Here is a 27,523-nt window from a genome sequence, read left to right as displayed (position 1 = left end):
TGCTACCAAATACTAATTGAGTGTATGTAAACTTCTGACCCACTGGGAATGTGATGAAAGGAATAAAAGCTGTAATAAATCATTCTCTCTCTACTATTATTCTGACATTTCACATTCTTAAAATAAAGTGATGATCCTAACTGACCTAAGACAGGGACTTTTTACTAGGATTAAATGTCAGGAATTGTGAAAAACTGAGTTTAAATGTATTTGGCTAAGGTGTATGTAAACTTACGACGTCATCTGTATGTGTTGTGTCATGCTGTGTACTGTGGCAGCAAAATGTATATTTTTATATTTTATTACTTCTCTCATAAATGCTGGCAGACTTTAGATGACATTGTTTGTAAATACTTCTACCTTAAAATCCATAATGACGGAGATATGCTAGCTAGTTCATTTCAGACAACGCTTCCATATTTTAATATAGAAATGAATGTATGTTAGAGTACATTCTGTCAAACATTCCTTCACATTATTTACTCAGACTGAAGGTTTCAAGTACAACGTCTTCATCAAATCATATTCTTTGAGATTGATATTTATTACATTATAACTATACTGTGTTGGTATCATAAGACATACACGCGGGCACGTGCACAAACACACACTGGCATGCACACACGAAACACACACACACACACTCTTTGTGTGTGTTTAGAAGGGCTGTCGAGGAGTCAATCCCCTTTGAGCAAATCCACACTAGGCTTTTTGTATCCGGCTTTAGAGAACAAATGCACTCCTTTTAAATAGATATCTCTGGGTTTGAGAGAGCAGTGTTGTGAACTCAGAGTTAGAGGACTGACAGGACTGGGTCATACAGAGGGATAGAAATGAGGAGTAATCTTCACACCAATCCTTCCCATTACCCCCCACTGTGTGAGCAAAACTGTGTAACCGGAGTTAAATCTGTATTGTGTTTGGCATACATAATCAACTATTTTATATTAAAAGAAATTAAAAAGAAGCTCAATTATTCATAAACTAATGGTGGTGGGGCTTATAATAGCCCCCATGAGTTAACTGGATAAGAGTAAAATATTGACCGGGGCCCATAGGCTGCACTATGTAGGAATATGGTGCCATTTGTAGATCTGTCCAAGGTACCACCCCTCAGAGACAGCCCAATGGTTGCTGTCCAGGGTGCTGAAATGTATAGAGTACATGTTCTGCGGCCACACTGAAATACTTTTTGGGGGGATATTTCAAGGGGTCAAAAAATTATAAATCAAATAGCTAAATGATCCTTGCTATGACCTTCTTAAAACAATGTAACACTGAGATATAACAGGCTAGAATGCTGAAACATCTCAATTTTGACCAATCAGATCAGCTCTGAAAAAATATCTGATGTGAAAAGATATGATATGATTGGTCAAAAGACAAAATAGTGGAAAAAAATATCAGAATTGGGCTGCCTGTGTAAAAGCAGCCATTTATATCTCACCCTCTTGCGAGACAAGTCCTTATGCCATCAAAACGCTTTTAAAGGCTCGCGTGACAGAAAATCGATGGCTCGTTGCTTAGTTACAGGTGAGCTGTACTTTGCTGTGTCTGAACCCACACAACTTTCAGCGAATCCTAATAAAGCACCTGCCCTGAAGGCTTTCCTGTAGCTACCCATGAGGGACTAATACTGATGAATGAATGAAATTGGATAAAGAACTCTAAAATATTTATACAGCAGAGGTCTGTGTTCAAATATTCCTATTCCGTCAAATTGTAGCCTTATATCAAGATGAAAAGGTACAATTTTCCAAAAGAGCTGATGGATACGTTGAATTCTTTCAACATTGGTATTTGGCTTTAAAAAATGCATCAAAGAAGACTGCTATTGTAGTTTTAATTAAGTATACCCCCCCCAAAAAAACTTGCACCACATTAATTCATACCACATTGAGCTTATTTCACACCAAAATGTCTCTCCAACAAAAGTATGAGTTTATACGGTGTCCTTACCGAACTCTCGTGGCACGGAGATGGAGTATACACAGCTGTGTCCTGAGGTGTAGTTGCGGGGGAAGTTAGGAGACAGCACTGTGCCGTCTGACCCTGTGGAACGACTCCCACACGGTGCTGGAGGAAACACACAGACACACAGAGCAGAGCTCAACACCTGCTTTGACCTTCGAAGGGAACATGTGACCCATTTATTCAATACATTGGCCAAGCGACATCTGCCCAGAAAAGACCAGGATGGAACACACATAAGGATTACACAAACAGCTTAGCAGTCTAGTCTTACGGTTATCTTCTGTGTGCTTGCATGTGTGCTGTAAGCCATATTGATTGTTTTAGACTGGCTACTAAATCCAATCCTTGGATTCTTCTTATTCTTTCTTTCTTTCTTTCCTTCCTTCCTTCCCACATTTGTATTGGATTCCCTCCCCCGGCTCAGTAAATATGCTAACTATATTTAAAATTGTGGTTGCCCACTGACATTTTACATTTACAATTTAGTCATTTAGTAGACGCTCTTATCCTATTTTATTTTTGTGATAGTACACAGCAATGTCCATATCTCTAGCTTCAACAGTTAAATAAAGGTTAATAAATAATAAATAATAAAACAGGTACGATGGTATGCTCCAAACCTTGACAGCTGGGTAGAACCCTATTCCAGCCAGGCCTGCCGTCGTCCCCCATGATGCAGGTGAGCGTGGAATAGCCCTGGAGAACATAGCCCGGCTCGCAGTAGAACGTCACGGTGGAACCGAGCTTGTAGTCGCTGCCCAGCCTGGTCCCGTTCATCACACTGCCTGGGTCGAAGCAGGACTCACGCAGCTTGGCTAAAGAGGGGGTAGAAATACACATGAGGAATAACCTTTAACAGTAGTGTGAACTGGAGATGCAAGCAGGTAACACAGACATGGAGGGAGTTTCATGTTGATCAGAGTAAAGAAGAGTCTAACCAAACGCATCATTGAACTGCTAAAAACATCTACCCCTGCTGACAGTATAATCTAGAGATAGAAAGCATTTGGATTCTCCTTCAACTATGCATATGCAAAAATGTATAGTAAACAATGTACATTTCTGACTTTGGTAGAGGCACTAGACCTTACAGCTAAGAAGGAATCTCCCTCTAAGAGAAAACTGAAATCTAAGAATCTAAGAGAGCATGACGGCGTCCTACCTTTGTATTCCAGGTGGAAACCGGTGTAGCTGACGGAACCGTCGCTGCGGAAGGCCAGGTGCATGGTGTTGGAGCTGCTCTCGATCCTCTCTGGAAGCTTGCTGTCCTGAAAGCTGCCAATCAGAGGGCTGTTGCTGTCTGGCCCATCGTAGATATACAGGAAGTCATAGTTAGGCTCGATGCTGAAACTAGAGAAAGGGATGGATAGAAAGAGAGAGGGGTAGAGAAAGAGAGAGAGATGCGAAGAGAGAGAGAGAGAGAGAGGGAGAGCAAGAGAGAGAGAACGGGGGGGTTGAGAGAGAGAGAGTGAGAGAAAGAGAGGGGGAGGGGGGGGTTGAGAGAGGGAGAGAGAGAAATCAGATCAAAGACTATAATCCAATTCAGTCAGATCATAAAATCTTCCCAGAATCCCCCATCAAGCCATATCTGGAGGAGGGTGATATTTGAGAAATGATCTCTGTCTCTCTGCTGAGCTGGGTTTCAATACGTCTGTCTGTGTGCAGTATACAGTAGTAGGTAGAAATGATCTGTCTCTCTGCTGAGCTGGGTTTCAATACGTCTGTCTGTGTGTAGTATACAGTAGTAGGTAGAAATGATCTGTCTCTCTGCTGAGCTGGGTTTCAATACGTCTGTCTGTGTGCAGTATACAGTAGTAGGTAGAAATGATCTGTCTGTCTGTGTGCAGTATACAGTAGTAGGTAGAAATGATCTGTCTGTCTGTGTGCAGTATACAGTAGTAGGTAGAAATGATCTGTCTGTCTGTGTGCAGTATACAGTAGTAGGTAGAAATGATCTGTCTGTCTGTGTGCAGTATACAGTAGTAGGTAGAAATGATCTGTCTGTCTGTGTGCAGTATACAGTAGTAGGTAGAAATGATCTGTCTGTCTGTGTGCAGTATACAGTAGTAGGTAGAAATGACACACTAGAAACAACTCTCTGTGTTCATGGCCTCTCTGACGGGCGGTCGAGGTGGGAGTTTACCGACAACACTCAAAAGGCCCCGCGATTCACACGTTGACACACAGTGGCAGATGCCTCAGATGCCAGCGTCTACCCAATGCCACAGACGCTAATGAATAGATTCCTCAAATCATCCGTAACCTCTCTCTATGGATCAGGGCTGGAGAGCCAGACAACACCATGATATCCCCCTTTAACGCTTGCTAGCGCTATATTCATTACCCTTATCGCTGTTGTGGGAGGACACTAACGCTAGGTAATATAAATACCCAGGGAGTGTAATTGCTTTGGTATAGTCAAAGATGAGGCACATATCCTTTTGAGCTGGGAACTCACCACAAAACAGAGACTATCATCTGCTCACTGCCATGCTCCGCATCTCCGAGAATGACTGTGTGTGTGTGTGTATGTTTTTTTGTGTGTGTGTGTGTGTGTGTGTGTGTGTGTGTGTGTGTGTGTGTGTGTGTGTGTGTGTGTGTGTGTGTGTGTGTGTGTGTGTGTGTGTGTGTGTGTGTGAAGATTAACATACGCACATATTTCTATATCAGGGAAGCTAATTTACATAAGAGAGATTGGGAGGTGTATTTTTTATATATTTCTGAAAGAGTATGCTAAGTGATACGGCCACACTTCATTGAGCCTGTATCTAAAGCTAAAGGCTCATTGTAAGATAATAGCAATCCAAACATAGGGGGAAAAAACTCCTGCTCTACACCATATTAATAAAGTAATTACATTTTGATAACCATATGTGCTCAGATCTCTCTCTCTCTCTCTCTTAGCCTCTGGAGCTGTCACTCAACAAACAATTAGCTTGGTTACTAATTGAATATGTAGCAATGATAATACCCAATTTGGCAACAATGACAATGAAACCTACATTTTACCACATTGCCAATGCAATTGCATTTGGTCACTTTTTACAATATAACATTACTTTGCTGCAGATACAAACGGTGTCCCCCAGGGCTAGGTGCAAGGCCCCTTACTCTTTATCATGCTAACCCTGCCAATGCATTGGGTCCCTTTTTTTACAATATATTATTATTCAATTTTCTCTATTTCCATTGGGTACATATTTCATGTCTTTTTGGGAGAGAATGGTGTCAGTAATGGAGTGTGTAATGGAAGTCTGCGAGACGGAACAGAAGAAAAGGCTTTTCACCCTGGTTGAGCTTCAGTACCACCGTCCCACTGCCAAAAAGCCACTATTCCACTGTGTTATTTACTCCCTTGTGTTGTGGGATAAGACCATTCAAATGAGAAGAGAGCAGAGCTCACTTTACACGAAAGACAAAAACTGTCTAACTGGTGGAGCCTAAATGGCTGCCCGATACTGGTCGCTTGAAAACTGCTGTGTCATCATCACTGCAGTGACTAGCTTTCAACTTGAGTATAAAACACTACGCTTTTAATAGCAAGGCTAATGAATGCAACAATAGACTATACATTATCAGACAGTGTCATTTTGATTGTGACAAACAGGAAACAGCTCATTTGTCTACTTAGCATGTTGTTAACAAAAATAAATGTCCCTTGTCGTGAGATCTACAGTACCAGTCAAAAGTTTGGACACCTACCAATTCAAGAGTTTTTCTTTATTTTTACTATTGTCTACATTGTAGAATAATAGTGAAAACATTAAAACTATGAAATAACACATATGGAATCATGTACAAACCAAAAAAGTGTTAAACATGTCAAAATATGTTTTATATTTGAGATTCTTCAAAGTAGCCACCCTTTGCCTTGATGACAGCTTTGCAGCCTCAACATTCCAACCCTAAGCAACAGCAGTGGCTGCGGATAAGGTGGTACCGTTAACTCACTTTCTCTCTCTCTCTCTCTCTTTCTTTCTTTCTTTCTTTCTTTCTTTCTTTCTTTCTTTCTTTCTTTCTCGCTCTCACACACACACACACACACACACACACACACACACACACACACACACACGCACACGCACACGCACACGCACACACACACACACACACACACGCACACACACACGCACAAACACACACACAGCCCCCCGATTCATATTCCACAGCCTCGTGTCTGGCACAGCACGGGCTGCCAACGGACAGGTATGTATGTCACCCTTTTGATTCAGGCAGGAGGAGCAAGCTAGCTGCTGGTAGAGTAGAGGCAGACAGAAGAGCAGGAGGAGCTAGCTAGCTGTTGGTAGGGGAGAGGCAGAGGGAGGTACAGGAGGAGCAAGCTAGCTGCTGGTAGGGGAGAGGCAGAGGGAGGAGCAGGAGGAGCTAGCTAGCTGCTGGTAGAGGAGAATCAGAGAGACGAGCAAGAGGAGCTAGCTGGCTGCTGGTAGAGGAGAGACAGAGAGATGAGCAAGAGGAGCTAGCTAGCTGTTGGTAGGGGAGAGGCAGAGGGAGGAGCAGGAGGAGATAGCTAGCTGTTGGGTGGGGAGAGGCAGAGTGAGGAGCAGGAGGAGATAGCTAGCTGTTGGGTGGGGAGAGGCAGAGTGAGGAGCAGGAGGAGATAGCTAGCTGTTGGTAGAGGAGAGGCAGTGGGAGGAGCAGGAGGAGATAGCTAGCTGCTGGTAGGGGAGAGGCAGAGGGAGGAGCAGGAGGAGATAGCTAGCTGCTGGTAGGGGAGAGGCAGAGGGAGGAGCAGGAGGAGATAGCTAGCAGCTGGTAGAGGAGAGGCAGAGAGAGGAGCAGGAGGAGCTAGCTTGCTGCTGGTAGGGGAGAGGCAGAAGGAGGTACAGGAGGAGCTAGTTAGCTGCTGGCAGAGGAGAGACAGAGGAAGGTACAGGAGGATCTAGTTAGCTGCTGGTAGAGGAGAGGCAGAGGGAGGAGCAGGAGGAGCTAGTTAGCTGTTGGTAGAGGAGAGGCAGAGAGAGGAACAGGAGGAGATAGCTAGCTATTGGTAGGGGAGAGGCAGAGGGCGGCCTCATTTCACAACTTTAAGTTAGAGGTTTAACTTAGAGGCCTTTACAGCAGCAGCAGCGGTAACATCTGTTAGCTTTACGCCACAATGTGTACCCTACCGGCAGTCAAACTTAACCCTGTGTTGACCTTTGACCTCTGTCTGTAGGGGACAGCCCTTGCGGCCGCCAAAGGTGAAATGAAAAATGGACGCAATTAACGGGACTATTTAGGTGTGAAACACAAGTTCTTCTTTTTGACTTCCATTAAGTGTCTGCATCAGTCAACGTAGGCTGGGACGTCTTGATACAGCACCTTAAAGTGGGGAGCTGAGGAAGGCCAACTATGGGTTCATTACTGACAAAGTGAGCATGGAAGTCCAGCTGGGGTAGCTAATTACCCGCCCAAGACATGAACTGCATCTTAATATAATAGTGATAACGGTCAGCAGTTACCGTTGTATAATCACCTCACGCCCTTGGTCGTGACAAAATGGCCATTAATGTCCACCTTGGTGGCGGTGTAGAGAGAGTGTGTGTGTGTGTGTGTGTGTGTGTGTGTGTGTGTGTGTGTGTGTGTGTGTGTGTGTGTGTGTGTGTGTGTGTGTGTGTGTGTGTGTGTGTGTGTGTGTGTGTGTGTGTATGTGCATGTAGTGGAACTGATAGGAAGAGTAGGCCTTAATCACTTTGGAGGAAACTAGCATCTATTACCTGACGAAGGCCAGCGATAGAACATAGTCCGAGTTGACAGCTATTAGCCAGTCACAGTCCTTGCTGTGGGGGTAGGGGTGGGGGAAGTTGGGAGACAGGATGAAGCCGTTGGATCCAGTCAAGTTTCCTCCACAGGGGGCTGAAAGAGAAGAAGAGAAGTGAGAAAAGGTAACATGTACTTGTCTGACTCTGACACTCATGAACTGTCTCTGTTATATACCACAGGGAAAAATGCATGTCATTCTGTGGAGATTTACTGGTGTTTGGGGCTGCAAAATTCCGGTAACGTTCCTAAAATTACCAGGTTCTCAGAAAATCCTGGTTGAAAGGGAATACCTGGGAAATCCTCCAAACAGGATTTCCAGAAAACCTGGGAATTTTTGGGAAAGTTAATGGAATTTTTAAACCATAACAGTAACTGATGTAGTTAGTTTTGACAGAGCAGACGTTATAAAGCCACATTAAAACAAGACACCCGTGATCAGGAGTTGACAAGAATCCTTGAGGTTTCGTTATAAGCACACTATCTCTGAAAAGTGAGAGAGATCTTCGGATCTGCTTCCAATAATTTTATATTAATTTAATGTTTTGCCTCGTTCAAAACGGTTGGAGAGCGATGACAGTCAGTCATCTCTAGAGCTCAAGTGCTGCTTGGTGCCAGCAGGTTCTGGCAACACTCAGGGATCTTAATTCAAAATGTTAATTAGCAGGCTAGGAGGCTGGGGATGAGTAGCATGGTCTGAGTCCCTGTTAGTACTCACCTTAATACAACCCCCTGGCTCTACCTGTAATTGAAGCACTCACCTATGCAGACAGGAGGGCTGGGTTGCCAGTAGTAGCGGTTCTCCACTTGAATACATGTGATCTTCATCTCTCCCTGGAGCTCGTACCCAGGGTCACAGAGAAAGGTGACAGTGTCACCCGGCTCTCGTCCGTCCCCATTACGACTGCCGTTCATGGGGACCCCCGGGTCTCTGCAGGCGGTGGCCACCGAACCTGGCAGGCACAACACAGGGAGGGAACCAAATCTATGCAGGGGCTTTATGCAATCACTTTGACGATTACATACATAGACATTCATAACACCTTTATGTTGACATGACATTTAATGAGTGTTGCAGTATCCTTCATAACGACCTTCAAAACACATAACCAACAATGTCTGAGCCCAATAACATTTCAGAGAATAACCCAAACCTGTACACTCTACCAGACTGTATGAAACAGACACAGCTAGTATCCTTGCTTTTGAAGATATACACTTCAAAGACTTTTCACAAACAGTAAACTACTCACTTGAGAATTCGATAGCGTAGCCGGACTTGCTGATGTAGAAGTCAGTCTCGAACTGGATGGTAACCAGGTTGAGGGTGCTGTGTATCCCCTCGGGAAGCAGAGAGCCAGACACCTCCCTCAGGGCCATCTCATTCTCAGGAGGACCGTCCCACACCTTCAGAATGTCATGTGACGCCTCTGTGTCGAAGGCCAGGAACTGCAGACTGAGGGACGAGGAGGTATAAAATTTGTCATTTAGGTTTGGATGCAAATACCAGTTCTTGGTAACTTTCACTAAATTCTATTTTTGTTTTCATAAATCCTGGTTGGAAGATTCCTGTAATCAGGAAAATACCTCCCACCAGGATTTCTGCAAAACCCAGGAATTTTGAGAAAGTTGGTGGAATTTTGCAACCCTAGGCTGCAATAAATTACCTGCAATAAATCACAGAATAACAGAGTAATAATGGTAGGTAATAATGGAACTTGAGAAATATGCCCAAAAACAGAGTTCGTAGGAGATCATTTGTGGATGACCTTTGCTCCTCACAGGGAAAAGGGGTTTAAATCAAGTAAAATCACTGAATCTCTTATACAAACACACCACAGTTTGTTTTTCATTGATATTAGTACTGTATTGGTTCTACATTGATATTAGTACTGTATTGGTTCTACATTGATATTAGTACTGTATTGGTTCTGCATTGATATTAGTACTGTATTGGTACTACATTGATATTAGTACTGTATTGGTACTACATTGATATTAGTACTGTATTGGTTCTACATTGATATTAGTACTGTATTGGTTCCACGTTGATATTAGTACTGTATTGGTTCCACATTGATATTAGTACTGTATTGGTACTACATTGATATTAGTACTGTATTGGTACTACATTGATATTAGTACTGTATTGGTACTACATTGATATTAGTACTGTATTGGTTCTACATTGATATTAGTACTGTATTCGTTCTACATTGATATTAGTACTGTATTGGTTCTACATTGATATTAGTACTGCTCGAGACCCTGGGTCTCGACCCCGCCCTGTGCAACTGGGTACTGGACTTCCTGACGGGCCGCCCCCAGGTGGTGAGGGTAGGTAACAACATCTCCACCCCGCTGATCCTCAACACTGTGGCTCCACAAGGGTGCGTTCTGAGCCCTCTCCTGTACTCCCTGTCCACCCATGACTGCGTGGCCATGCACGCCTTCAACTCAATCATCAAGTTTGCAAGCGACACTACAGTGGTAGGCTTGATTACTAACAACGACGAGACGGCCTACAGGGAGGAGGTGAGGGCCCTCGGAGTGTGGTGTCAGGAAAATAACCTCACACTCAACGTGAACAAAACAAAAGAGATGATCGTGGACTTCAGGAAACAGCAGAGGCACCCCTATCCACATCGACGGGACAGTAGTGGAGAGGGTAGTACGTTTTAAGTTCCTCGGCGTACACATCACGGACAAACTGAATTGGTCCACCCACACAGACAGCGTGGTGAAGAAGGCACAGCAGGTAGTAGTTGTGAAATTGTTAGGTTAGATTACTCGTTGGTTATTACTGCATTGTCGGACCTAGAAGCACAAGCATTTCACTACACTGGCATTAACATCTGCTAACCATGTGTATGTGAAAAATAAAATTGGATTTGATTTGTATTGGTTCTGCATTGATATTGATACAGTATTGATACTACATTGATATTGATACAGTATTGGTTCAGCATTGATATTGATACAGTATTGGTTCAGCATTGATATTGATACAGTATTGGTTCAGCATTGATATTGATACAGTATTGATACTACATTGATATTGATACAGTATTGGTTCAGCATTGATATTGATACAGTATTGATACTACATTGATATTGATACAGTATTGGTTCAGCATTGATATTGACACAGTATTGGTTCAGCATTGATATTGATACAGTATTGATACTACATTGATATTGATACAGTATTGGTTCAGCATTGATATTGATACAGTATTGATACTACATTGATATTGATACAGTATTGGTTTAGCATTAGTATTGATACAGTATTGGTTCTGCATTGATATTGATACAGTATTGGTAATGCATTAGTATTGATACTACATTGATATTGATACAGTATTGGTTCAGCATTGATATTGATACAGTATTGGTTCAGCATTGATATTGATATAGTATTGGTTCAGCATTGATATTGATATAGTATTGGTTCAGCATTGATATTGATATAGTATTGGTTCAGCATTGATATTGATATAGTATTGGTTCATCATTGATATTGATACAGTATTGGTTCAGCATTGATATTGATACAGTATTGGTTCAGCATTGATATTGATATAGTATTGGTTCAGCATTGATATTGATATAGTATTGGTTCAGCATTGATATTGATACAGTATTGGTTCAGCATTGATATTGATATAGTATTGGTTCAGCATTGACATTGATATAGTATTGGTTCAGCATTGATATTGATATAGTATTGGTTCAGCATTGATATTGATACAGTATCGGTAATGCATTAGTATTGATACTACATTGATATTGATACAGTATTGGTTCAGCATTGATATTGATATAGTATTGGTTCAGCATTGATATTGATATAGTATTGGTTCAGCATTGATATTGATACAGTATTGGTTCAGCATTGATATTGATATAGTATTGGTTCAGCATTGATATTGATATAGTATTGGTTCAGCATTGATATTGATATAGTATTGGTTCAGCATTGATATTGATATAGTATTGGTTCAGCATTGATATTGATACAGTATTGGTTCAGCATTGATATTGATATACTATTGGTTCAGCATTGATATTGATACAGTATTGGTTCAGCATTGATATTGATATAGTATTGGTTCAGCATTGATATTGATATAGTATTGGTTCAGCATTGATATTGATACAGTATTGGTTCAGCATTGATATTGATACAGTATTGGTTCAGCATTGATATTGATATAGTATTGGTTCAGCATTGATATTGATACAGTATTGGTTCAGCATTGATATTGATACAGTATTGGTTCAGCATTGATATTGATATAGTATTGGTTCAGCATTGATATTGATATAGTATTGGTTCAGCATTGATATTGATACAGTATTGGTTCAGCATTGATATTGATATAGTATGCCATATTTAAGGGTATGTGTTTATTTCTTCTGGTTTTTATCATTCTCCTTTTTTTATGCACGCACTCAGCTGAAGGCCAAACTACGTTAATCTTTTTCATGGAAAATAGATACAACACAACATAAAGTCCTGTTGTGATGCCAGACCGAGGTTCCTGGCTCGGTATAATGATGCTTTAGAGAGAAAAAAAAAGGAGCAATAAGTCAGAAAACTAGGCCGGTAATTGGTGCTCGTGGTCATAACACTCCTTCCATTCAGCAGACAGTGCTGATCATGACATCAGTGGCAGAAAATAAAGAAAGTCATGAATAAAAATATGATTTCAAACGAGCTGCGCCACTGGGAGTTGGAACAGGACAAATTGTTTGCCTCCAAGGTGACACGGTTCCGGGCTCTATACAATACTAATAATTGAATGTATGATTGAGCATTTGAGTCTCATTAGACTGCCTAGGCCTGGGCTCTCAGACTGAAAACAAAGAGGGATCTGGCATCTATAGACTATACTGGAGAGAGCACAGAGGTACTCCTGTCACACCACTGAGCTGAGCCCAACAGAGCCAAGCTGATCTGACCGCGTTGGCCTGGTTACCAATCTATCGTAGTTGCGGAAAATGGACGGTACAGGTCGGCAAGATAATGTGAATAGCCATTCCCCTCGACAGGGCTGTAGTGGAGAAGGTTGAGAGCTTCAAGTTCATTGGTGTGCACAACACAGAGATGGGTTAAACACACCAACACAGTCGTGATGAGGGCACAACAATGCCTCTTCCACCTCAGGAGGCTGAAAAGATTTTGTATGGAACCCCTGATTGTCAAAAAGTTCTACAGCTGCACCATCGAGAGCATCCAGACTGGTTGCATCACGGATTGGTATGGCAACTGCTCGGCACCCGACCGCAATGCGCTACAGACGGTAGTGCATACGGCCCAGTACATCACTGGGGCCAAGCTCCCTGCCATGCAGGACCTCTATACCAGGCGGTGTCAGAGTGTAACGATTTTCTTCTTCTTCTGACGAGGAATATGAAGGATCGGACCAAAATGCAGCGTGGTAAGTGTCCATGTTAAATTTATTAAACTGAACACAAAAATAACACAGGAGAAAACACGAAAAAAACGAAACTGTCCTATCAGGTGATAAAACACAAAACAGGAAACAACTACCGACAAACACAGCTGGGAAAAGGCTACCTAAGTATGGTTCTCAAGCAGAGACAACGATTGACAGCTGCCTCTGATTGGGAACCATACCAGGCCAAACACAGAAATACAAAACCTAGAACAAAACATAGAATGCCCACCCCAACTCACGCCCTGACCAAACCAAAAAGGAGACATAAAAAAGGAACTAAGGTCAGAACGTGACACAGAGTAAGGCCCTAAAAACTGTCAAAGATTCCAGCCACCCAAGTCATAGACTGTTCTCTCTGCTACTGCACGGCCAGCGGTACCGGAGCGCAAAGTCTGGGATAAAAAGACTGCTGAACAGTTACAGCGGTACCGGAGCACAAAGTCTGGGATAAAAAGACTACTGAACAGTTAATTAAATGGCCACCCAGACTATTTACATTGACCCCCTTATTTTATGTTTTATTTTTTTATTTCATGGGCTCGGGATGTACACTCACTGGACTCTGACCACACACTCACACATACTACACTGACATGCCAACACACACACACACACACACACACACACACACACACACACACACACACACACACACGCGCTGCTGCTACTCTGTTATTTTTATTGTGTTACAAATTTTTCTTTTGTTTATTTAGCTAATTTTTCGTACTTACTTTTTAAAACTCGGCATTATTGGTTAAGGGCTCGTAAGTATGCATGTTGTATTCGCCGCGTGTGACAAATAACATTCGATTTGATATACTGATGCACTGGAAAATGTTTGCTTTCTGGACGAGATGCTAGCTTTTTCAAAGCCATGAAAGTGTATTCACTTTTCCATCAAAGTCATTTAGCAGACACTTTTATCCAGAGCAACTGTCAGTGTATGTGTGTGTGAGTGTGAGAGAGAGCTGTAAGCCTTGTACTTTTGCTAGACAGATATAACAAGACAACCTTGGCAGGGCCTTTGCTTGGCTGTTGAAATGCACAGAGATGAGACATGAGAGGACAATACATGAAAAGGAGGATACTTGATGAATACTAATTCATTATCGGTAGTACCTTACGATGTTGCCAGAGTCCACCTCAATGATCCAGGTGCAACGGAGGTTGTTGTCGTAAGGGAACGGGTATCCTGGGGACAGTATACGCCCTGACGACTCGCCTGTGAACTTTCCTCCACATTCAGCTATAAGGAGAGACCACATACATATAATCAGAACATGATAGATATCTAGCTATGGAGAGACCATAGAAGTATAATCAGAACATGATAGATATCTAGCTATGGAGAGACCATAGAAGTATAATCAGAACATGATAGATATCTAGCTATGGAGAGACCATAGAAATATAATCAGAACATGATAGATATCTAGCTATGGAGAGACCATAGAAATATAATCAGAACATGATAGATATCTAGCTATGGAGAGACCATAGAAGTATAATCAGAACATGATAGATATCTAGCTATGGAGAGACCATAGAAATATAATCAGAACATGATAGATATCTAGCTATGGAGAGACCATAGAAATATAATCAGAACATGATAGATATCTAGCTATGGAGAGAAATAAAAGGACTGTAGCAGTTTTGCAGTGACGTATATTCAAAAAGCTAAATATATACTGTATTCGGCTGGAGGTATCCATGGACAGGAACACACACACACACACACACACACACACACACACACACACACACACACACACACACACACACACACACACACACACACACACACACACACACACACACACACACACACACACACACACACACACACACACACACACACACACACACGCACACACAGCTGAGGGGAAATAATTAGTGGCTGGCTGGCAAACAAATGTAACATGTCTACCGCTCTTCATGCGAATGGGAAGCCTTGCCGTGTGATTCATCTCAATAAATCATCTCAGTAATAGATCATCTCACAAGATGCAGACTGCTGGAAAGAGTCTCTAATGTTACCCTGTTCCCTATGCAATGCACTGCTTTGACCGGGGCCCGTAGGGCTGTCAGTAAGATAAGCAACCAGCTCAAAACCAGCTCTTACAGTGTGGTGGTGCAGTGGGGGCAGTGTGGCGTGCCGTGGGGGCAGTGTGGCGGTTCCGTGGGGGCATTGTGACGGTGCAGTGGGGGCAGTGTGGCGTGCCGTGGGGGCAGTGTGGCGTGCCGTGGGGGCAGTGTGACGGGGCAGTGTGACGGTGCCGTGGGGGCATTGTGACGGTGCCGTGGGGGCAGTGTGACGGGGCAGTGTGGCGTGCCGTGGGGGCAGTGTGACGGTGCCGTGGGGGCATTGTGACAGTGCAGTGGGGGCAGTGTGGCGTGCCGTGGGAGCAGTGTGACGGGGCAGTGTGGCGTGCCGTGGGGGCATTGTGATGGGGCAGTGGGGGCAGTGTGGGGGTGCCGTGGGGGCATTGTGACGGGGCAGTGGGGGCAGTGTGGGGGTGCCGTGGGGGCATTGTGACGGGGCAGTGGGGGCAGTGTGGGGGTGCCGTGGGGGCAGTGTGGCGGTGCCGTGGGGGCATTGTGACGGGGCAGTGGGGGCAGTGTGGGGGTGCAGTGGGGGCATTGTGGGGGTGCCGTGGGGGCATTGTGACGGGGCAGTGGGGGCAGTGTGGCGGTGCCGTGGGGGCATTGTGACGGGGCAGTGGGGGCAGTGTGGGGGTGCCGTGGGGGCAGTGTGGCGGTGCCGTGGGGGCATTGTGACGGGGCAGTGGGGGCAGTGTGGGGGTGCAGTGGGGGCAGTGTGACGGTGCCGTGGGGGCATTGTGACGGTGCCGTGGGGGCAGTGTGACGGGGCAGTGTGGCGTGCCGTGGGGGCAGTGTGACGGTGCCGTGGGGGCATTGTGACGGTGCAGTGGGGGCAGTGTGGCGTGCCGTGGGGGCAGTGTGCGGGGCAGTGTGGCGTGCCGTGGGGGCATTGTGATGGGGCAGTGGGGGCAGTGTGGGGGTGCCGTGGGGGCATTGTGATGGGGCAGTGGGGGCAGTGTGGGGGTGCCGTGGGGGCATTGTGATGGGGCAGTGGGGGCAGTGTGGGGGTGCCGGGGCAGTGGGGGCAGTGTGGGGGTGCCGTGGGGGCATTGTGACGGGGCAGTGGGGGCAGTGTGGGGGTGCCGTGGGGGCAGTGTGGCGGTGCCGTGGGGGCATTGTGACGGGGCAGTGGGGGCAGTGTGGGGGTGCAGTGGGGGCATTGTGGTGGTGCAGTGGGGGCAGTATGGGGGTGCAGTAGGGGCAGTGTGGTGGTGCCGTGGGGGCATTGTGACGGGGCAGTGGGGGAAGTGTGACGGTGCCGTTGGGCAGTGTGACGGGGCAGTGGGGGTAGTGTGGGGGTGCAGTGGGGGCAGAGTGGCGGTGCAGTGGGGGCAGTGTGGGGGTGCCGTGGGGGCACTGTGATGGTGCTGTGGGGGCAGTGTGATTGTGCCGTGGGGGCAGTGTGACCAGTGTGGCCTCTATCTTTCTCTCTCACTCTTTGTCCTCCCACTATCTCTCTCTCTCTCTCTTCCTCACTTCCTGTCTCTTTCTCTCTCACTCTCTGTCCTTCCACCATCTCTCTCTCTCTTCCTCACTTCCTGTCTTTTTCTCTCTCACTCTCTGTCTCCTGTCCCCGCCCCTCTCTCTCATTCTCACGCTCTGTCTCTCTTTCTCATTCACTCTCTCTCCCTCCTCCAGAAAAACTGGCCTGGTTGACTTCAGGACGTTTGGGCTTTATTATTAATGGAGCCCACATCTGCGTTTTCTTTCAGCAGCTTCATTTGCATAATCCGTCTACATGACAAACAATGGATGCACAGTTCAATGAAGCTTGAATAACAAGGTTCAGATCGCTATTGATTTATTCTCTACATTAGAGACGTTTTTAGATACCGGAGAGAGGGAGAGAGAGAGAGAGGTCCCCATCTCGCTTCCTCCCTCTAGTCTTAACCAACATCCTATGGAGCTCATTCCTCACAAGGCAAATGTTCAATCACACATCATTGGCTTCTCAGAGGTGCTCAATCACATCTGATTGGCCACTTACAAATCTAAAATCAACAGAAAAGAGAGATAGCAGACTGTAACTTGCTGTTGCCCACTTAATCGTCCAATCCCATTGACGGACACTGACACAATGCTAAATGTGTCCTGCTTGGAGCACTGTACTGATATTCAGTTGATATGGCATGTTTTCTCTAGCTTGCAAAACAACCCCATGACACGTTTTTATCTACGGGTTTGGGTTGGATATTCTGAATAGTATTTGTGAAACAATGTGCTGTATCCACTGTAAGTCATTTACTAGCTTAAAACCAGGGGATGCAAGACTTTTGATGTAATAGATCTCCTGCCTCTTGTTTGCGTTTACAATACATGAGCAAAAGTATATGGACACCTGTTTGTCAAACATCTCATTCCAAAATCATGGACATTAATATGGAGTTGTTTCCCCCTTTGCTGCTATAACAGCCCCCACTATTTCTGGGAAGGCTTTCCACTAGATGTTGTAACATTGTCTGCGGGGACTTGCTTCCATTCAGACACAACAGCATTAGCGAGGTCGGACACTGATGTTGGCCGATATAGGCCTGGCTCGCAGTCAGCGTTCCAATTTATCACAAAGGTGTTCGATGGGCTTGAGGTCAGGGCTCTGTGCAGGCCAGTCAAGTTCTTCCACACCTATCTCGACAAACCATTTCTGTATGGACCTTGCTGTGTGCATGGGGGCATTGTCACGTTGAAACAGGAAAGGGCTTCTCCAAACTGTTGCCACAAAGTTGGAAGCACAGAATCATCTAGAATGTCATTGTATGCTGTAGTGTTAAGATTTCCCTTCACTGGAACTAAGGGGTCTAGCCTGAAACACGAAAAACACCCCCAGACCATTATTCCTCCTCCACCAAACTTTACAGTTTTCACTATGCATTGGGGCAGGTAGCGTTCTCCTGGCATCCGCCAAACCCAGATTTGTCCGTCGCACTGCCAGATGGTGGTGTGATTCATCACTCGAGTGAACGCGTTTCCACTGCTCCAATGGCGGCGAGTTTTACACCACTCCAGCCGACGCTTGCCATTGCACATGGTGATCTTAGGCTTGTATGCGGCTGCTCAGCTATGGAAACCCATTTCATGAAGCTCCCGACAAACAGTTCTTGTGCTGACGATGCTTCCAGAGGCAGTTTGGAACTCGGTAGTGAGTATTGCAACCGAGGACACGCTTCAGCACTCGGCAGTCCCGTTCTGTGAGCTTGTGTGGCCTACCACTTCGCGGCTGTCACGGCCATTTAAAGGAGTGGACCAAGGTGCAGCGCGATTGGAATACATATTTTAATACAACAAAGATCACTTAACAAACTAACAACCGAAACGTGAAGCCAACGTAGTGCTCACAGGCAACTAAACATGGACAACTACCCACCAAACCAACATGAAAAATGGCAACCTAAATAGGCTCCCCAATCAGAGACAACGATAAACAGCTGTCTCTGATTGGGAACCCACTCAGGCCACCATAAACCTACAACCCCTAGATAATACAAAATCCCCATAGATAACAAAAAACCCTAGACAAGACAAAAACCCCTAGACAATTAAAAACTAAACAAACCACCCCTTGTCACACCCTGACCTAACCAAATAATAAAGAAAGCAAATATAACTAAAGTCAGGGCGCGACAGCGGCTGAGCCGTTGTTGCTCCTGTATTGGCTAGTTGAATTCAACTCTCACATATACCAATCTTCCCAAGATATTACAAACTCAAAATAAAAAAAATTAAATGCTATTCACTTTAAGAAATGCAAAACACAGCAAATTGTTTGACAAAGTTCAATTAAGAGGATATAATGCAACATAAGGCTGAATTAAACCAGCTGGATTAACTAACATTATACAGCTGCAGACTGCAGTGATGGTTGTTCTACTGTAGCATAACAATGACCTGCAGGAGCTCTGCCTGGTCTGGTCTGCACTCCTCTAGCCTGGTCAGTACAGTATGCAGAGTAGGAGGTGCATGGGCTGCAGCTTAGATCATTATGACAAATGGGAGGGAGCTGTGGTAACGTTTTCTTCTGTGGTTAACGTGACACGAAGAGAGAAGGCTTGTGCTGCAGTACTGTACTGCTAGGTTAACTGGGTTAACAGTAGTTGAAAATAGATGGAGAGCCGTCTACCAATCCGCTATGCTTAGAGTCAACAGTTAATCCTGATCATATGGCTTTTACCAGTCATATGCACACTCCTTTTTGACTCTGTTCCCTTACCAATGCAAGAGGGCAGGGGGTTGTCCCAGGCGCGTCTCTCTCCGGTCATACACTTGAGCACTCCGCTGCCGTGCAGGGTGTAACCAGGGTTACACCTGTAGGTGATGGTGCTGCCAGAGAAATGTCCCTGGTCATTGACCTTGAAGCCAAACTGGGGCACCCCAGGGTCTTCGCAGTGGGACAGCTCAAAGCCTGGAGGAGGGAGGGGAAAGGGTGGTTGGGAGGGGGGGGGGGGTTGAATTGAAGGAGAGAGGGAGGGAGAGAGAGAGAAAGAGATAGAGAAGAAAATCAATCAAAGTCACAAAGGGCTCTGCTACAGCAACTTGACCCCAGAGAACAAGCAGAACCACAGTGGCCCCGGGGGAAAACTGCCTAGAAAGAAGAAACATGAAGAGTAAACAGGCTTGGGAGTATCCTCCTCCTTCTGGCAGTGTAGGACGAGGTCACAATGTCACAACTCCGGGTTAAAAAAGGATTGGAGCATTTCGTTGAGCCTGCCTAAAGTTCCACATGGGTGGGGCTTGCACTTTTAGGGGCTACTCCATTGGTTCCATCTTATTACGTCTGGCGAGGTCAATCAAGCTTTGCTTTGAAATACTTTTTGAAAACCAGATATGTGATGTTAACACAAATCACCTCCGCCAGGCTGGACACAGGCACACAGACATGGAGGCATATGATTTAGCCACACCGTTTTTGGCATCCTCTCTTAATTTTCCAATCTGTCATTTTGAGTTATTTCCGTGCTGCTTGCATTGCATGTACATGGGGCGGCAGGTAGCCTAGTGGTTATAGCTTTGGGCCAGTAACCGGATCGAATCCTCGAGCTGATAAGGTAAAAATCTGTAATTTTGCCCCTGAGCAAGGCAGTTAATCCACTGTTCGCAGGGCGCCGAAGACGTGGATGTCGATTAAGGCAGCTCCCCGCACCTCTCTGATTCAAAGGGGTTGGGTTAAATGTAGAAGACACATTTCAGTGGAATACATTCGGTTGGACAACTGACCCTTTCCCTATGTCATTAGGGCCTCAGAACAGAGAGAATGTAAGTTATGGTGGTCATTAGCTTTAGTCATTCCGGCTTGAGGATCCCACTGGGCCCGGAGGCAGGGATAGGGCCTGTACTAAGCAGGCAGAACAATTAGGATTAAGCGCATGGTTAATTTGTCTAGAACTCTCGGTCGGTACAGGAGGAGCATGGGCCGGCTTTCTGTCATAGACACTTCCTGTTATTATCTTCTCCTAATCGTTTCCGTTTGGCACGCCGTCATAATTACACAGCCAACTGAGAGAAATAGGACAGACATAATTATGCTGTTCTTTTTCCTTGTCTTTCAAAGTGCCACCCCACATTTTAGCAGCTGACAATTTCCTATTTGCTGGTTTGAACTCTGCCCTGTGATATTAAGGACGCAGCCAAGCTAAAACGAGACACATCCCTCTGACCTCTCCTCATCACAATGACAGCTACCTTTCAAAATACAAAACCCACATAAATGCATAGCACCCAGTTCCATTTGCCTCCAATTAAGTGTAGAGCCTGAACATAGTGTTTGACACGACACTCATAGACTACTGAGCAGTCACCATGACGGCAATGCTCTATAACCTGAGAAAAAAACAGTCACCATGACGGCAATGCTCTATACCCTGAGAAAAAAACAGTCGCCATGACGGCAATGCTCTATAACCTGAGAAAAAAACAGTCGCCATGACGGCAATGCTCTATAACCTGAGAAAAAACGGTCACCATGACGGCAATGCTCTATACCCTGAGAAAAAAACAGTCGCCATGACGGCAATGCTCTATAACCTGAGAAAAAAACAGTCACCATGACGGCAATGCTCTATACCCTGAGAAAAAAACAGTCACCATGACGGCAATGCTCTATACCCTGAGAAAAAATTAGTCGCCATGACGGCAATGCTCTATACCCTGAGAAAAAAACAGTCACCATGACGGCAATGCTCTATAACCTGAGAAAAAAACAGTCACCATGACGGCAATGCTCTATACCCTGAGAAAAAATCAGTCACCATGACGGTAATGCTCTATACCCTGAGAAAAAAACAGTCACCATGACGGCAATGCTCTATAACCTGAGAAAAAATCAGTTGCCATGACGGCAATGCTCTATACCCTGAGAAAAAAACAGTTGCCATGACTGACCTTAACATAGCGTGTGGCTGATGAAAAATCTATGTTTATTTGTCTCGTGCACAGATTGGCAGATGCTATTGCTGGTGTAGCAAAATGCGTATGTTTCTAGCTCCAACATAGCAGTAATATCTAGTAATACAATAACAATACACACATCATCCATACGTTAATATGTGGTAATACAATAACAATACACACATCTTCCATTCGTTAATATCTAGTAATACAATGTCAATACACACATCATCAATATATAAATATCTAGTAATAGAATAACAATACACACATTATCCATACGTTAATATGTAGTAATACAATAACAATACACACATTATCCATACGTTAATATGTGGTAATACAATAACAATACACACATTATCCATACGTTAATATGTAGTAATACAATAACAATACACACATTATCCATACGTTAATATGTGGTAATACAATAACAATACACACATTATCCATACGTTAATATGTAGTAATACAATAACAATACACACATTATCCATACATAAATATCTAGTAATACAATAACAATACACCCAATCAGAAAGTTAAAAAATGAAATAACAGAAAAATGTCAGAGACCGGAATTTAAACATATATGTAGTGTACATAAATGTTGATTACGTTGATTTCAGGTCATTGTCTCCTAGCATGGAACCAGGAGCAAACGTTTGGGTGGTGAAAAGACTTGGCTGAGTCCTTTTTCTTTGTTAAAACCCCCCTCCTTCCATTTCCTCAACATGTCTTCGTCTGTGCTTTCAATGACATGGTGGTGGCTGAACCGTGTTGGCCTCGCCACCTACTTCACGTGCCAAACGGCACCCTATTCTCATAGAGTAACCCATAGGGCTCTGGTCAAAAGTAGAGCACTATGTAGGAAATAGGGTGCCATTGTGAGACTTGGCTCTGGGCTTCCACTGACCTTTCTTATGCAATCAAACAGCTAATCCTGAAGGTGGAATGAATTCTCCCACCAGACACAGATTTTATAGATTTCAAATGAGATAGCCCACCAGGGGGTTAATCTTTTTTTTTTAAATCTCTGTCAGAACTAACACCCTGCTGAATGTTACACAGGCTAGCTACTAGCTAGTGCAACACATGAATTGTTGTGTTTTTTTTTTACGTCTGTGCTAATACAAAGTCGGATTTTGTACGGGGGGCTAGGACGAGGTCAACAAAGACCAGCGTAGTGGCTCTGTTTCAGGTAATTGATACTACCTTTGACCAAGCTGGGGTTTAATCCCTTGAAATCCACTCCAGGCTGTCAAAAGCATTCTAATACCCTTTAACTCCTAATTGTTTTACAACGCAGATGGAGAGATGGGAGAGACTGATACGAGTGGTATACCAAACATTAGGATCACCAGCCTCAATTCGTCGGAGCGTGGACTCTACAAGGTGTTGAAAGCGTTCCACAGGGATGCTGGCTCATGTTGACTCCAATGCTTCCCACAGTTGTGTCAAGTTGGCTGGATGTCCTTTGGGTTGGGGGATCATTCTCGCTACACACAGGAAACTGTTGAACGTGAAAAGCCCAGCAGCATTTGCAGTTCTTGACACAAACCGGTGTACCTGGCACCTACTACCATACCCTGTTCAAAGGCATTTAAATATTTTGTCTTACCCATTTACCATCTGAATGGCAAACATACACAATCCATGTCGCAATAGTCTCAAGGATTAAAAATCCTTCTTTAACCTGTCTCCTCCCCTTCATCTACACTGATTGAAGTGAATTTAACAACTGACATCAATAAGGGATCACAGCTTTCATCTGGATTCACCTGGTCAGTCTGTGTCATGGAAAGAGCAGGTGTTCATAATGTTTTGTCTACTCAGTGTTTCTGGCAAAACTGGATGGATACTGTGTCCGTTAAATGTATAAGCTGGAAGTAGAAGCCTAAGTATTTTACTCCAATTATGTGAACTTGGTGTTCCTAATGTTTTGTCTACTCAGTGTATATCTAAAGTGAACAACAAACACCTACACTTTTACTCTATTCCTTATAAATATCAATATGATGCGGAATCATGACAAAGATAACATCTCATAACACATCATATGACGAGCTACTTTCACATAGGGAATAAAGGCCATGTCCCACTCCCACTCCAAGCCTTTTATTAGGGTCCTATCTAAATCAGTGTGTCTGGGTAATCAATCATAGGATGACCCCTATCCCAGTCTGGATCATTAAGAACCAAGGTAACATTTTATATTAACTTTCAATAATAAGCCATTAGTAGATCATTTATAGCTAATGTTTTACAATTTGCAAACAATTTACAAATGTTCAGCAAACACACCTTATAATTGAGTGTAAATTAAAGCTACTATACTTATTATTAATATTCATTAGTCTTTGAGATTGTGTGTTTATTTTTACTCTTGTGCAGTAATTATTAGTCAACGTCGTGTTTATTTTTGTGGAACTCTGTCTGTGGAAATGTGAAGTTGGTGTTATTTTTTAATTAAATCTGTAAAAATGAAATAATATATTACAAAAAAATAAAGTTATTATAGTAAGTGTTTCCAGAACCACTGCTCTACGACTAGTTGGTAACTTACTGGAGTCGACCAGCTCTACGACTAGTTGGTAACTTACTGGAGTCGACCAGCTCTACGACTAGTTGGTAACTTACTGGAGTCGACCAGCTTGATGACTGGTTGGTAACTTACTGGAGTCGACCAGCTCTACGACTAGTTGGTAACTTACTAGAATACGACCAGCTCTACGACTAGTTGGTAACTTACTGGAGTCGACCAGCTCTACGACTAGTTGGTAACTTACTGGAGTCGACCAGCTCTACGACTAGTTGGTAACTTACTGGAGTCGACCAGCTCTACGACTAGTTGGTAACTTACTGGAGTCGACCAGCTCTACGACTAGTTGGTAACTTACTGGAGTCGACCAGCTTGAAGACTGGTTGGTAACTACTGGAGTCAACCAGATCTACGACTAGTTGGTAACTTACTGGAGTCGACCAGCTCTACGACTAGTTGGTAACTTACTGGAGTCGACCAGCTTGATGACTGGTTGGTAACTTACTGGAGTCGACCAGCTTGAAGACTGGTTGGTAACTACTGGAGTCAACCAGATCTACGACTAGTTGGTAACTTACTGGAGTCGACCAGCTCTACGACTAGTTGGTAACTTACTGGAGTCGACCAGCTTGATGACTAGTTGGTAACTTACTAGAATATGACCAGTTCTACGACTAGTTGGTAACTTACTGGAGTCGACCAGCTCTACGACTAGTTGGTAACTTACTGGAGTCGACCAGCTTGATGACTGGTTGGTAACTTACTGGAGTCGACCAGCTTGAAGACTGGTTGGTAACTACTGGAGTCAACCAGATCTACGACTAGTTGGTAACTTACTAGAATACGACCAGCTCTACGACTAGTTGGTAACTTACTGGAGTCGACCAGCTTGAAGACTGGTTGGTAACTTACTGGAGTCGACCAGCTTGAAGACTGGTTGGTAACTTACTGGAGTCGACCAGCTCTACGACTAGTTGGTAACTTACTGGAGTCGACCAGCTCTACGACTAGTTGGTAACTTACTGGAGTCGACCAGCTCTACGACTAGTTGGTAACTCACTGGAGTCAACCAGATCTACGACTAGTTGGTAACTTACTGGAGTCAACCAGATCTACGACTAGTTGGTAACTTACTGGAGTCGACCAGCTCTACGACTAGTTGGTAACTTACTGGAGTCGACCAGCTTGATGACTGGTTGGTAACTTACTGGAGTCGACCAGCTTGAAGACTGGTTGGTAACTACTGGAGTCAACCAGATCTACGACTAGTTGGTAACTTACTGGAGTCGACCAGCTCTACGACTAGTTGGTAACTTACTGGAGTCGACCAGCTTGATGACTAGTTGGTAACTTACTAGAATATGACCAGCTCTACGACTAGTTGGTAACTTACTGGAGTCGACCAGCTCTACGACTAGTTGGTAACTTACTGGAGTCGACCAGCTTGATGACTGGTTGGTAACTTACTGGAGTCGACCAGCTTGAAGACTGGTTGGTAACTACTGGAGTCAACCAGATCTACGACTAGTTGGTAACTTACTAGAATACGACCAGCTCTACGACTAGTTGGTAACTTACTGGAGTCGACCAGCTTGAAGACTGGTTGGTAACTTACTGGAGTCGACCAGCTTGAAGACTGGTTGGTAACTTACTGGAGTCGACCAGCTCTACGACTAGTTGGTAACTTACTGGAGTCGACCAGCTTGAAGACTGGTTGGTAACTTACTAGAGTCGACCAGCTTGAAGACTGGTTGGTAACTTACTAGAATACGACCAGCTCTACGACTAGTTAGTAATTTACTAGAATACGACCAGCTCTACGACTAGTTAGTAATTTACTAGAATACGACCAGCTCTACGACTAGTTAGTAATTTACTAGAATACGACCAGCTTGATGACTGGTTGGTAACTTACTAGAGCAGACCAGCTTGAAGACTGGTTGGTAATTTACTAGAGTACGACCAGCTTGAAGACTGGTTGGTAATTTACTAGAGTACGACCAGCTTGAAGACTGGTTGGTAATTTACTAGAGTACGACCAGCTTGAAGACGGGTTGGTAACTTACTAGAGTAGACCAGCTTGAAGCCCTCTCCGGTGGACTCCGGGTCAGAGTAGAACTCCAGCCACAGGTTGTTTGAGGTACTGATGAGGGTGAGACCCAGCATGGCTGAGCCTGTAAACGCCCCCAGGACATGAGCAGTGCTGTCTTTACCATCATAGATCTGCGGAGATAAGAGTTCACTTTAGTTCATTTATTAGGCCTTAAAGAGAAATGTCTCGCATTAAAGATCACTGAGTTAAAGACACTATTAAACCATCAACATTTACAGACAACATGACATAGATGACAACAACCACATTAAACAGATAGAGCTACATAGACTCTACATAAACAGAGAAAGCTTCATAGACATGACATAAACAGATAGAGCTACATAGACTCTACATAAACCGATATAGCTACATAGACACTACATAAACCGATATAGCTACATAGACACTACATAAACCGATATTGCTACATAGCCACTACATAAACCGATATAGCTACATAGACACTACATAAACCGATATAGCTACAGACTCTACATAAACCGATATAGCTACAGACACTACATAAACCGATATAGCTACATAGACACTACATAAACCGATATAGCTACATAGACACTACATAAACCGATATAGCTACATAGACACTACATAAACCGATATAGCTACATAGACACTACATAAACCGATATAGCTACATAGACACTACATAAACCGATATAGCCACATAGACACTACATAAACCGATAGAGCTACATAGACACTACATAAACCGATATAGCTATAGACACTACATAAACCGATAGAGCTACATAGACACTACATAAACCGATATAGCTACATAGACACTACATAAACCGATATAGCTACATAGACACTACATAAACCGATATAGCTACATAGAAACTACATAAACCGATATAGCTACATAGCCACTACATAAACCGATAGAGCTACATAGACACTACAAAAACCGATATAGCTACATAGACACTACATAAACCGATATAGCTACATAGACACTACATAAACCGATATAGCTACATAGACACTACATAAACCGATATAGCTATAGACACTACATAAACCGATAGAGCTACATAGACACTACATAAACCGATATAGCTACATAGAAACTACATAAAACGATATAGCTACATAGACACTACATAAACCGATATAGCTACATAGAAACTACATAAACCGATATAGCTACATAGCCACTACATAAACCGATAG

The 27,523-nt window shown here is 44.0% G+C and overlaps 1 protein-coding gene across 1 annotated transcript in view; it reads right to left on the bottom strand.

The window, feature by feature from the left end:
- The window catches only part of LOC120022010 (CUB and sushi domain-containing protein 3-like), an 803,421-nt gene that overhangs the window by 248,315 nt on the left and 527,583 nt on the right, over positions 1 to 27,523 (bottom strand). Inside the window, exons 23-31 of the mRNA XM_038965812.1 lie at positions 26,298 to 26,454; positions 19,513 to 19,704; positions 14,322 to 14,448; positions 8,988 to 9,190; positions 8,496 to 8,687; positions 7,692 to 7,830; positions 3,137 to 3,324; positions 2,595 to 2,789; positions 1,960 to 2,076 (exon numbers count right to left, since the gene is read on the bottom strand). Coding sequence (XP_038821740.1) covers positions 1,960 to 2,076; positions 2,595 to 2,789; positions 3,137 to 3,324; positions 7,692 to 7,830; positions 8,496 to 8,687; positions 8,988 to 9,190; positions 14,322 to 14,448; positions 19,513 to 19,704; positions 26,298 to 26,454 — 1,510 coding nt within the window. The remainder of the gene's footprint in view (positions 1 to 1,959; positions 2,077 to 2,594; positions 2,790 to 3,136; positions 3,325 to 7,691; positions 7,831 to 8,495; positions 8,688 to 8,987; positions 9,191 to 14,321; positions 14,449 to 19,512; positions 19,705 to 26,297; positions 26,455 to 27,523) is intronic.

The sequence above is a fragment of the Salvelinus namaycush genome, chromosome 27 (assembly GCF_016432855.1).
Source record: "Salvelinus namaycush isolate Seneca chromosome 27, SaNama_1.0, whole genome shotgun sequence".
Classification (NCBI taxonomy): domain Eukaryota; kingdom Metazoa; phylum Chordata; class Actinopteri; order Salmoniformes; family Salmonidae; genus Salvelinus; species Salvelinus namaycush.
The sequence above is the reverse complement of the archived record's forward strand: the minus strand, read 5'-3'. Positions and strand labels throughout refer to the sequence as shown.